Genomic DNA, 12,854 nt, shown 5'->3' on the forward strand with positions numbered 1-12,854 from the left:
AAGGGAAGTAACTCATATGGGTATTTTACTTAGTATCAACGTAGGGAGGAAGGCAGAAAACCACAGAATTGAATTTGATGCAAGTATTGTGCCTTCAAGAATCACCACAGGGAGGGGAAACAACTGACCTTAGGTTTAGATAGCTAGGAGAGGTAGGTGCAGAGAAGTCTGGTACATTTTACTATGTAAATTCTAGAAAGAATATTGGAATATTTTCTGGAAATACAGTGAATCACAGTAGACCCAATTAGTTAAACTGTGTGTTTGTGCAGATTCATATATGAAATTGATACTTATGATTAGGTATCAAATGGGCCTTTTTGTGAGAGCACAGAGACCTTTGATCTGGCAGGAGGGCTCAAGTGTGGCAATATAGAGAAGAGTGCTTGTGTGAATGTTCTGGTGGTTGTGATAGTTTCCTATACTCATCCCTCTGTTTAATGTGGGATTGAGGACACTTTCACTTTTTAAAAACAATCCTTTTTATTTGTGTGTACTCTTTTTTTTTTTTTAAGTGTTTGTTTATTTGAGAGAGAGAGAAAGAGAGAGTCCCAAGCAGGCTCCTATCAGTGCAGAGCCCAATGCAGGGCTCTATCTCATGAAGAGTAAGATCATGATCTCAGCTGAAATCAAGAAGCTTAACTGAGCCACTCAGGTGCTCCTGGCATGTACTCTCTTGATGAAACATTGAAATAGACTGAAAATAGTATTTAAAAAATGTGTTTTAAAACATCACTTGAAGGACTAGGGGGTATGGAAAGCATTTTGTAGCAGAAAATACTCTGAGTTGTTACAGTCCAACATTTTATGATCTTCTAGACCTGCACTGTGGTACCGTAGTCACTAATCACATCTCGCTAAATTTAAGCTTAAATTAATTAAAACTTAATAAAATGTAAAATTCATTTTCTCAGCCTCACTAGCCACATTTCAAGTGCTTTTCAAATGTGGCTGGTGGCTGCCATATTGGACAGTGCAGATGTAAACCGTTCCATCACTGCAGTACGTTCTGATGGACGAGCCTGTTCTGAAGCTTTAGCGAGTACTTCTAAATTGTGGAGCTTACTTTTATTGCTAAATGTCTTTTAGTTATTATATAGGGGACTTAGATTAAAAATCACAAGGCAAGAATTGTCTTGATTAATGTTTTTCCAATGGCTTCCAACTTTGTGTTTCCTACAGATTATGCATAGATGATGTATTTTGATTAAGGCAAAAACGATTCGAGTATTGTAGCAAATAGCAAAAAAAAAAAAAAAAAAAAAAAATTTGCCAGTCCTAAAATGAATGAAGATACTTGGTCATGGAGAAGATACTACAGTTAAAAAATCAAAGGTCTCATCAGAAACATCCTGCTTTTAGAAATAGCAATTAGGTGAGATTCAAAACATGGAGAGGTAAAGTTCTTTTGTACAGGTGAAGGAATAGCCATATAAAGAGGCAAATAGCTTGCCCAGGCTTACACAACCAAGTTGTGGTAGAGTCTGGCCTGAAATCCAGAATTGTTCACTAAGGTTTTACCCTGCATTAGTAAGCAGTGATACTTAGTAAGACAGTTTTAACTGTGAGGTTTTTTTTTTTTTAATGTTTGTTTATTTTTGAGAGAGAGACAGAGACAGAGGTGAGCTGGGGAAGGGGCAGAGAGAGGGAGACACAGAATCCGAAGCAGGCTCCAGGCTCTGAGCTGTCCTCACAGAGCCTGACGTGGGGCTCGAACCCGTGAACCACAAGATCATGACCTGAGCCGAAATCGGACACTTAACCGACTGAGCCACCCAGACGCCCCTAACTGTGAGTTTTTAATAAATATTTAAAATGGATTGAGACAGACTTTCCTTCTGAAAAGATAATGCTTTCCCGTTTGGAATTCTAGAGTAATTCAACAGGTGCAGAAGAATGGGTCTATGACCTTGGCCCTTGGCTCAGACCCAGGAGTATCAGACCCACGCTGATGAAAGGAGACTAAATCAGAGTTGGGGTCACTGCCGAGACCAGCCTTCCGGAGAGAGCTGAAGGAAATAATATCCCAGAGCTACCCCAGGAAATAATGGCTGCTCGCTCTCCTTTCTCCCCTTAGCCACCAGAGGATATGGCCTCTTGCCGCTGAGTTCAGAACCAAGGAGAGCCTGAAGGTTATAAAAAATTCCTTAAAAGCTGTTTGGGAAACTTTGTTTAAAGGGCCAGGCAATGAATGTTTTTAAGGTTGAAAGGCTAGGTAGTCTCTTACAGCTATTTAACTCTGCCCTGTATGGAAACAACTGTCGGCAGTATGTGAACAATTGGGCATGGCTATGTTCCAGTAAAACTCCTTGTAAAATGGGCCTAGTAACCAGGGGGCCATAGTTTGCCCACCCCTTTCTTAAAGTACATTGGTAGGGTAAGCATCTTTAGAACAGTGAAGCTAGCCCCATTTAAAATAATATAGTAAGGGGGCACCTGGGTGGCCCAGTCAGTTGGGCGTCTGACTTCGGCTCAGGTCATGATCTCTCGGTTTGTGTGTTCGAGCCCTGCATTGGGCTCTGTGTTGACAGCTCGGAGCTGGAGCCTGCTTCAGATTCTGTGTCTCCCTTCTCTGCTTCTCCCCCACTCATACTCTCTCTCTCTCTCTCTCAAAAATAAAGCTTAAAAAAATTTAAAATAATGTAGTAAGGAGTAGACTCTCTTCTCAACTTCTAAGACCTCCCTTATTTCAAGAGAGACACTGTGGGTGTATGTTATGGATAGTTTGGCACACCATAGAGTAATCAAGGGTTAAAAGATATGCAGCCTCTCATCCTGTTCTGTGTTGTTAACATCACTTCTGTATCAGTAATTGACAGCAAATACGTGTGGGCTCTTCTGACCAATCTATAACTTACCTCAACTACCCTGCAAACGTGGAAATTAAGTAGTCTTCATCGAGCATCAAAAATGGCATTTAGGGAACATAACTGAACGTGTATTCATTGCTCTTTGCATATGCTGAAATCTGGAGATTCAGTGGGGACAAGACTGTATTTTAGAATTCATAGGGAGTGGTAGACTTAGGCCGGGTACAGCATTCCCAGGGAGCAGGCCTCTTAGGAATCTTTGGGAGACCTAATGAGGGCCTGGGAGAGGTAGTGATTTGCAGACAGTTTATGAAGTAGAATCAAAAGGATCTGGGGCTTGTGATTGTGGGATCTGTGAGAAGAGGCATTTTAGGATGACTCATTTGTTTCTGACCTGAGTGGATGTATGGTGTGCCATTCATGAGCCATATGGGAAGAAGTGCCAGGTTTTTTGGGGGGATGATCGTGTGCTACGTTCAGTGTGTCTGTTGAATTTTGAGGTGTGCTGAGAGGAACGTTGAGTGGCATCCAGTGGCCAAGAATACTAGAAATGAAGTACTGTAAGACTGTTTGCACCATTTGACTCTGAGCTGTAAACCTTCACAACTCCACTGTTTGCCTAACACAGTATGGTCACTTTTAATTATTCTTTAGCGTCATAATCTATTTTATAGGAACGCAAACTGATGCATTCCTTCTGAAAATCAGTTTGTGTTAACCTGAAAAATACTTATTCTTTTTTTTTTTTTTTTTACTTTTTTTGAGTTTATTGATTTTTGAGACAGATAAGAGCATGAGCAGGGAAGGGGCAGAGAGAGAGAAGGAGAGAGAGAATCCCAAGCAGACTCTGAGCTGTCATCACAGAGCCCGATATGGGGCTGCAACTCACAAAACTGTGAGATCATGACCTGAGCCGAAACCAAGAGTCAGATGCTTAACCGGCCGAATCACCCAGGGGCCCCTACTTATTCTTTCTAACTTGGTAATTCTTCTTTTGGGAATTTGTAGTATTTTTTTTTTCTAAAATATAGACCAATTTAGAACAGAAAGTTTATCATATAGATAAGTGAAAGTATCTAGATGTCTAGTGTTTGGGAAATAAGTAAATTTTGGTTGCATAGATGGGATAATGAACAGTCACTATATAGTCTTTTGTGCTCTAGTCATTAGAGAACTTTTTTTCTGATCTGGGAAAATTCCTTTGATAAAGATGAAGGATTACAAGTGCCTCTGAAAACTTGGTGTACATGTGAATCATTTGGAGATCTCGTTAAAAGGCAGATTACATTTCGGTAGGTCTTCGGTGGGGCGTCGGATTCTTCATTTCTAGTTACCTCCAAGTGATCTGCTGTTCTGTGTATCACGTTTTGACTAGAAAAGCACTTAAGTGACTTTGTCTTAACGACAAGGAGAAATATGTCAAAAAGTTAGAAGTGATTGCCTCTAGAAGAGGAATTATTAGTAGCTTTTTTTCCTGGAGGACTTTTACTTCTCTACATTTTTTTTTTTTGTATTTTCATTATGTAAATTAGATATACCTACCATATTTGAGCTATGTTTCAGGCCCTGGGCTAAGTGATATGTGTACATTATTTTGTTACATTTTCAGTAAAATCCGTTGGGTTGGCAGAGGAGTATTATGGTAGCCACCTCCTGGAATTTTATGGAGATTTTCCAGAATAATCCATGTTTAGTGACTTTTGATGTAGGGCCTGGCTTTTATTAAATCTCAATAAATGATAACTTCTGTCGTCGTCATCATCATCATCATCATCATCATCACTGTTATGTATTACGTTGTTTTGTGTATGAGACAATTGGGGCACAGAGGAAGGAAGTAGCTCTCCAAGGGTTGCACAGCAAATAGGTGGCATAACCTGAATTCCAATTCATATATGTGTTTTGACTCCAGAGCTCACTATTACACTGTCTCCAGGGGGAAAAAAGCAAACATGCATGCAGCCACTGCCAGTTTCATCTATTCACGTTACCTCGCCATTCCCCCCTCGCCCCTACCAGAGCCACCACATTAAGCTTCTAAAAGCACGGTCAGGTTATTGCTTTAGTCAAGAGCTTCCTCAGAACATCTTTATTACTATTCAGAAATTAGTGATGTGGCATAAAAATGAGAATTATTTGGATGAATAGAAAGGTTCAGTCAATCAAATGAAAAAGTGCTTTTCATTTTTATTTAGTATGGAGTAAATGCCAAAGAGTGTTTAAAAGAAACATAAACAGGGGCGCCTGGGTGGCGCAGTCGGTTAAGCGTCCAACTTCAGCCAGGTCACGATCTCGCGGTCCGGGAGTTCGAGCCCCGCGTCGGGCTCTGGGCTGATGGCTCGGAGCCTGGAGCCTGCTTCCGATTCTGTGTCTCCCTCTCTCTCTGCCCCTCCCCCGTTCATGCTCTGTCTCTCTCTGTCCCAAAAATAAATAAACGTTGAAAAAAAAAATTAAAAAAAAAAAAAGAAGAAACATAAACATTGACTGACTTGTTTGGATGTATAAAATGTAAAGAACGATACAGTGAATACCCAGAAATCTAACACCTGGGTTAAAAAACAACAAAAAACATCCTTTCCCTTTCCCTACAAAGAACATCGCTTTATTGAATTTTCACTTACTTGCTTTCCTTATAGCTTTTCTACTTGTATTCAGTCCCTGTAATGTATTGTTTATTTTTGTAAAAGGTGGAATTGTACATTACGCATTTTTCTGCAACTTGCTTTTTTGGACAAATACTTACATTCGTGAGTTTTATCCATATTATTGTGTCTAGTTGTAGTTTATTAATTTAATTACCTTCCATTGTATGATTATACGGTACTTTCTTCATTCATTTTACTGGTGATGGACCTTTAGGTTGTTTGTTGTTTATAACAGTGCTATTAAGAAGATAGTTTCTTGGTGCCCATTTGCGAGAGTTTCTTGAGTATGTGTCTAGGACTATAATTGCTATGTCATAGGGAGTGTGTGTATTAAGATTTACTGGGAAATGCTAAATTATTTTCCAGAGTGGTTGTACCAATTTATGCACCTACCATCAATCAGTATATATATGTATACATATTTATATATTCCTATAGTCAGGCTTTTAGATTTTGCCCATCTGATTGATATAAAATGGCACTCATTGCAAATGTAATATTTGACTTTTTTAAATGATGGTTTGTTTTTTTTTTCAGATTTTATAAATAGATAATCCCCAAAGTGACCTTTAGAGTTATCTGGAAACTTCTGGATTGCAAATTATGAATAATATCATGTAAATTTCATTTTTTTTTTTTTTTTGTTTACTACTTTTGTAGTGCATAAGATCTTTTGTGATTTTTAAAAATTTAGCTTGGTTGGCTGTTAGTTAATTTCAAAACACATTTTGTGTATTCTAAAGTAATTTCAGAGCAGTATTCTGCTCTGATAGATTTAAAGCATTCAACTAGTTTGCTGAAAATTTTAAGCTTGGAAATTAAAATCATAAAAATAAACTCATTGTACGTTAATCCTCTTCATGTTTTCTTTTACCCCCCAAATGGTGCAGATGTTTACTTTGCTACTTATAAACTCTTTGTCTTTTGTTTGTCTAAAGAATTTGTAATAAGGTGAAAATATAAAATTTCTAAGTTGGTATCCTTTAAGAAACCAAAAGATTGTAAATAACAGGACAGTATCCAACATTATAAGGAATAATTGTACAGAAAGACAACCTTAAAATAAGATTGGCCCTGGTGAGAATTCTTTTGCCAATTTAAAAAACACCTTTTATGTTTTAGCACCAGTATGCATGAGCGAGTGAACCGAACAGAAAGACAATTTCGATCACTTCCAGATAACCAACAGAAACTACTTCCTCAGTTTCTTCTTCACTTGGACAAGATTCGGAAATGCATTGATCATAATCAAGAAATACTACTGACCATTGTGAATGATTGCATACATATGTTTGAAAATAAAGAATATGGAGAAGATGTATGTGAAAGTTTGTTCTATTTTTATTTTAGGGTTTAACCTCTGTTTTTGAGGTCTTTATCTTTCTGGATTTCATTTTTATATTTTGCATGAGTCATTTGCTCTACTCAGTGTTTTCACTTACATGTTCAGGCATTTGATTAGGCTTAATAGGATAGTATGCCAGAAACTGGATTTGTTCACTGATTTTTTTCCCTAAAAATAGTAAGATAATTGTTGCCATATGGATATACATTTCACATAGTATTCTGACTGTTCTAGCATGTAGAGTTAGTGACTTAAATTTTTGTAAACTTTAGTAGCCGTGTAAAATTAATTTCCCTTGCTAAACTCATTGTCAGTATCTTGTATCTATTGATATTTATCTTTTACTTTAAGAAATTATTTTCACTTCTAAATCTCAAGGGACTGGCAGTAATAGAAACTGAAGTCCTCTTTTTGTATCCACAGGATAGATACAGTTGGGCCACTCCAGTGTGAGCCTCTCCATGCTGCCCCATCAATGACCCGGAGGGACTTTCTTCCCTCTCTTAGAGAGAGATGTTCCGTCTCCATAGGAGCTCAGTTCTGGTCCTCTCCTGAGTAAAGACTGCTTAATTATATGGTGGTTTCATGATTAATGGACCTTAATCTATTGAGGGTAGAAGTGAGACCACCAGGCTCTTTTCATTTAGGATCTCAAGCTGCACTTGAATCCCGGTTGAGGTGAGAGGCTAGTGATTTATCCACTAAACCATCTATATGGCCCCCGAGTAGCATGTCTGTGTGACCATATCCAAAATTGATTACTTTGTCAGAAGCTAATTGATTTCTGTTTTTTAAACAGGGGAATGGAAAGATTATGCCAGCATCTACATTTGACATGGATAAATTAAAATCCACACTGAAACAGTTTGTGAGAGACTGGAGTGAAACCGGGAAAGCAGAAAGGGAAGCCTGCTACCAGCCAATCATTAAAGAAATTTTAAAAAATTTTCCAAAAGAGAGATGGTAAATAGTATCTTATTTTTAACCCATTTCTTTAAAGATAAGCACTAAGTTTTTCTGTAAGAAATGTCACAGTCTTGATTCATTTTTATAGTTGCTATGTGCCTGTATTTTTTCATATATGGATGTGTGGTGTTGTGTGTGTTTTAGATGCTTTGTGTGAAGCTGTGGTTAATATTTTGAATACTCTTTGCTGTAGCACTTACTCTAGAAATTTGTAAGGTTAGATGTTCATTATCAGTGATGTTTTCCTTTTATAATTTGCTTATGGCAAAGCAAAAAGCTTCAGACTAATTTAATTTTCCTTATTACGACAAACTTGTAAGTAAATAGGGGATTTATAGCTTAGAGCAGAGATTCGTCACTTTTGTGCCATGAAAACCCTACGCAGGCCACTTTTCTGAATAACATTTCTGAATGGATCAGATAGAAGGCATAAGATTACCAAGAAACCAGTTTTGAAGCACAGCTATAAAAATATTTAAAAAGCTAATTTGTGCTAGAACATGCTTTGTATCCTGTATTGCACTAAATCAGATCTAGCAGCAAGTATAATTACTATACTTTAAAAATGCCAGTGTATGTGTTATTTTGAGAATCTCAACAGCTTCAAAATAACAGATAAGTTGCATACATTTTACACTTCTTACATATTCTCCCTAATCACCAGTTCTTAACATTTTACACTTACTTCATTATTTCTTCTTCCTACTTCCCTCCCTCCTTCCCCTGCTTTATAAGTATGTCTAAAACCACATATATGCACAGCTACTATTTAAACCATTTGAGAGATCAATTTGTGTGTACATTTTTTTTTTTTTTTTTTTACCTCTTAATACGTCAGAGTTAATTTCTGAAGAACAAGAATATACGTAAATACAGTGCAGTTATCAGGTGGAGGAAAATTTAATACTGTCTTCTAATCTACAGTCTGTATTCAATTTTTATAAATTATCCTGAAAATATTTTTTTTTTAATTTTTTTTTTCAACGTTTATTTATTTTTGGAACAGAGAGAGACAGAGCATGAACGGGGGAGGGGCAGAGAGAGAGGGAGACACAGAATCAGAAACAGGCTCCAGTCTCCGAGCCATCAGCCCAGAGCCTGACGCGGGGCTCGAACTCATGGACCGCAAGATCGTGACCTGGCTGAAGTCGGACGCTTAACCGACTGCGCCACCCAGGCGCCCCTGAAAATATTCTTAATAACATTTCTTTCTAGTCTAGATCCAGCCCTGGATATTGTATTACATTTCATTATAATATTTTAGTTTTTAATCTGGAACAGTTCCTTGGCCTTTCTTTTTCTTTCATGACATTGACATTTGTGAAGAATACAAGGAAGTTATTTTATACACTGTTCCTCAGTTTGAGATTATCTGTTTCTTCATGATTGAATCTGGATTATATGTACTTTTGAAAATAATACATAATTGATACATAATTGATGTGTTCTTTTTAGGATGTCACATTTGGAGTAGTGCAATGTCTGTTAGTCCATCAATAATAATTTTTTTTTTTAATTTTTTTTTTCAACGTTTTTATTTATTTTTGGGACAGAGAGAGACAGAGCATGAACGGGGGAGGGGCAGAGAGAGAGGGAGACACAGAATCGGAAACAGACTCCAGGCTCTGAGCCATCAGCCCAGAGCCTGACGCGGGGCTCGAACTCACGGACCGCGAGATCGTGACCTGGCTGAAGTCGGATGCTTAACCAACTGCGCCACCCAGGCGCCCCCATCAATAATAATTTTAATTTTGATTACCCATTCAGAATGTCATTCAGTTTCTCTACTGTTCAGTTACTGTTTCTCCTCTTACAACTGATAAGCAGTTTCTGGGGAGACACTTTGAGACCATGCAGTTAATTTCCTGCTCCTCCTCAAACTTTCTCTGCCTTAGAATTGTCAGCCAGTGAGGATTTTTGCATGAACTAATCTATCCTGTGATGGTTATGGAATGGTGATTTTCTTTTTTTTTTTAAGATTTTTTTTCTTAACATTTATTCATTTTTGAGAGACAGAGCATGAGTGGGGTAGGGGCAGAGAGAGGGAGACACAGAATCTGAATCAGGCTCCAGGCTCTGAGCTGTCAGCACAGAGCCTGACGTGGGGCTCGAACTCACAAACTGTGAGATCATGACCTAAGCTGAAGTCGGATGCTCAACCAACTGAGCCACCCACGTGCCCTGGAATGGTGATTTTCTAACTTTACAATTATCAGCATTCTATTGTATCTGTAAACTATTACCTGAAAGGACTAATGGTTCCTATTTTATTTAGTGAGTAATGATCCGTTACTGTTGGTTTGTTGTTGTTCAAATTGCCTCAGCTTTAGCCAGCAGGAGTGCCTTCAAGTTGGCCCCTTTGTCCTTTCAGCATGGCCCGATTGTTTTTTAGCGCTTCCTTATTTCTCTGGCACAGTAAAATATTTTAGTCCCATTGTGTATCTTCCCGACTTTAGCCTTGGAATTGGATGTTTTTCCAAGGACCCAGTTCCTTTAATATGGAATGGTGTATAGAAACCAAGATCGGGCCCTAGGCATTTTTGTTGTTACTAAGATGTTACTGCTTTTGAGCCTTTTAGTGGCTAGAACACACACACACGTATTAGAAATCATTAGTTCATACTAATCCCTTCAGTTCCTGTCTAACCCCAAAGGTTTCCTTCTTGGCCTCCTTGTTCCCTATATCTGTCTGCCTTTTTCCACAGTAAGAACCCTGGCTTCTGACAACATCAATACATTTACTCATTCACTCAATCCTACAGTACTCACATAAGGCTTTCAGAATTGCTGCCTCCATACCACTATGAAAAACAAACTACCCACATGAGTTTAGGATTTGCTAGCAATTATTTTTTCCCCTAAACTAAGGTTATTCACAAAAATATTCTTTACAGGTTACTCAGAGTCACTTCCTTTCAACCCCCTACCCTCAGTGTGGTTGTGTGTTTAATTTGAAATTCAGTACATCATGGTTTATTTCTGTTTGCTTTCAGTTTTTAGGGTTGTTCTGTCCTCCCCCCATTCTCCATCCTTGCTGGTATATATTTGTTTTTTTGATTCATGAGCTGTCAGCTATCAACTTGTGATAATCAGAAAAAGTGTCATTCCCTTTCCTATTCCTTTGATAGCCCATCTCTTCAATCCTCATTCTCAGTCCCACACCCCATGTAGGTAATCAGTATCATTGATTTCTTGTTTGTCCTTGTTTTTATTTTTTGTTTCCTATGAATGTAAGCAGATACAGGTTTTCTTCTAAATTGCCTCCTTTTTTCAAACACAAAATGTAGCAGCCTGTATATTTTATGTTGCATTCTGCTTTTTTCACTTAATAGTTTATCTTAGAAATAGCCAATTGTTGGGGCTCCTGGCTGGCTCAGTCGGTAGAGCATTGACTCTTGATCTCAGGGTTGTGAGTTTGGGCCCCACGTTGGGTGTCGAGATTACATAGTGTTACAATTAATGACCATATGCATGTGTATTTTTGTACTGTTGGAAGTGTATCTTTAGCGTAAATTCTTAGACATGGGATTACTGAATCTGAAAGGTAAATGCATGTGGGACATAAGTGTATTGGTTACCTGTTGCTATAAAAGAAATTACCACAAGTTTAAATGCCTGTTGCTGTAAAAGAAATTACCACAAATTTAACTGCTTAAAACAGACACATTTATCATTTCACAGTTTCTGGGAGTCAGAAGTCTGGACATAGCTTAATTGAGTCCTTGGTGTAGGATCTTTAAAAGGTTGCGTCAGGATGTCTGGTGGGCTGTGTTCTAATCTGGTGGCTCGACTGTGGAAATATCTGCTTCCACACACACTCATGTTGTTGGCAGAATTCATTTCATTGGGGTTGCAGGACTGAGGGCCCTAGCTTCCTGTTGTCTGCCGTGGGAGTCTGCCTTAGCAGTTTTGTCTTGTGAGCTTTCCTCAACTGGTCACTTACTTCGCCAGGCCGGCAAGGAGTCTTTAGAAGCCTTCAGTGGAGTTTTTATGATGTGATGTTATCACACGGTGACTGTTGGTTCGAAGAAGCAAGTCACAAATCCCTGCACACACTAAAGGGAGCAGATTATAAAAAGGCGTGAACACCAGTAGGTGGGGCACTTTAGGCTCTGTGCCACAGTTATTGCCACATATCCCTATAAGGGCTGTACTGTTTCGTCTTCTTGTCAGCAATGTACAAAAGTGCCGGTTTACTCACAGCCTTGCCACACACTGTGTTCACAATCATTACCAAGCTTGTAAACTTTTGCCAATCTGATGGGTGGAGAATCGTATTTTGGCCTACTTCTTATTTGCATTTCTCTTGCTATGAAAGAAATGGACTAGTCTCATATGTTTAAGGGCCATTTTATACCTTGTTTTGAGAAATACATATTGGTGTTTTTCCCCTCCTTTTAAAAAGTTGAGGTGAAATGCATATAAAAAATGTGACAGTTTTAAAGTGAACACTTTGATGGTAGTTAGTAAATTAACAGTATTGTGTATCCATCGTCTCTTACAGAGTTGGAAAACATTTCCACAACCCACAATAAATCCCATACCCATGAAGCGGTTACTCCCCATTCGCCTTACTCCACCCCCGACTTCTGTTTGTCAGAAGTGTGACGATGAGTTGCCTAGATGTGGTTTTCTTTGTATTTATCCAGTGTGGGCTTTGTTTTGCTTTGGGAGGCTTGGGTAGATATGTATCGCCAAATCAAAAATCAAAAATTGTTTGCTCTTATTTCTTTCCCTTCTGGGACTGAATCGTATGTTTATGAAACTGCTTGACATGGTCTGTAACGTGTCAGATGGCTCTTTTCCCACTAATTCTTTCTATATTTTAGTTTGGGTAGTTTCTATTGACCTTACTTGAATTTCACGAATTATTTATTATGCCAATCTGTTGATAAACCCATTGAAAGACTTCTTTAATTCTGATACAGAATTTTTAAAAAATTTCTAGTACTTCCATATACACATACCTTTCTATGTGTGTTCTCTCTGTGCTGACATTTCCTGTTTGTGTATGTGATCTACCTTTTCCACCTGATGTTTTAATGTATTTTTTATGTTTAGGTTTTAAAATTTTTTATTTTTTTTAAT

At 38.2% G+C, this 12,854-nt stretch overlaps 1 protein-coding gene across 2 annotated transcripts in view; it reads left to right on the top strand.

Annotated features, from left to right (window-relative positions):
- Positions 1 to 12,854, top strand: part of CARNMT1 (carnosine N-methyltransferase 1) — a 48,805-nt gene that overhangs the window by 1,798 nt on the left and 34,153 nt on the right. Inside the window, exons 2-4 of one of the 2 annotated variants that reach the window (XM_040449331.1) lie at positions 5,993 to 6,072; positions 6,578 to 6,773; positions 7,600 to 7,763. In XM_040449331.1, the coding sequence (XP_040305265.1) occupies positions 6,059 to 6,072; positions 6,578 to 6,773; positions 7,600 to 7,763 (374 nt within the window). In that variant the 5' untranslated portion in view covers positions 5,993 to 6,058. The remainder of the gene's footprint in view (positions 1 to 5,992; positions 6,073 to 6,577; positions 6,774 to 7,599; positions 7,764 to 12,854) is intronic. The other variant, XM_040449330.1, reaches the window with a different exon arrangement.

Source organism: Herpailurus yagouaroundi, unplaced genomic scaffold (genome assembly GCF_014898765.1).
Source record: "Herpailurus yagouaroundi ecotype Mexico unplaced genomic scaffold, PumYag 199, whole genome shotgun sequence".
Lineage (NCBI taxonomy): Eukaryota > Metazoa > Chordata > Mammalia > Carnivora > Felidae > Herpailurus > Herpailurus yagouaroundi.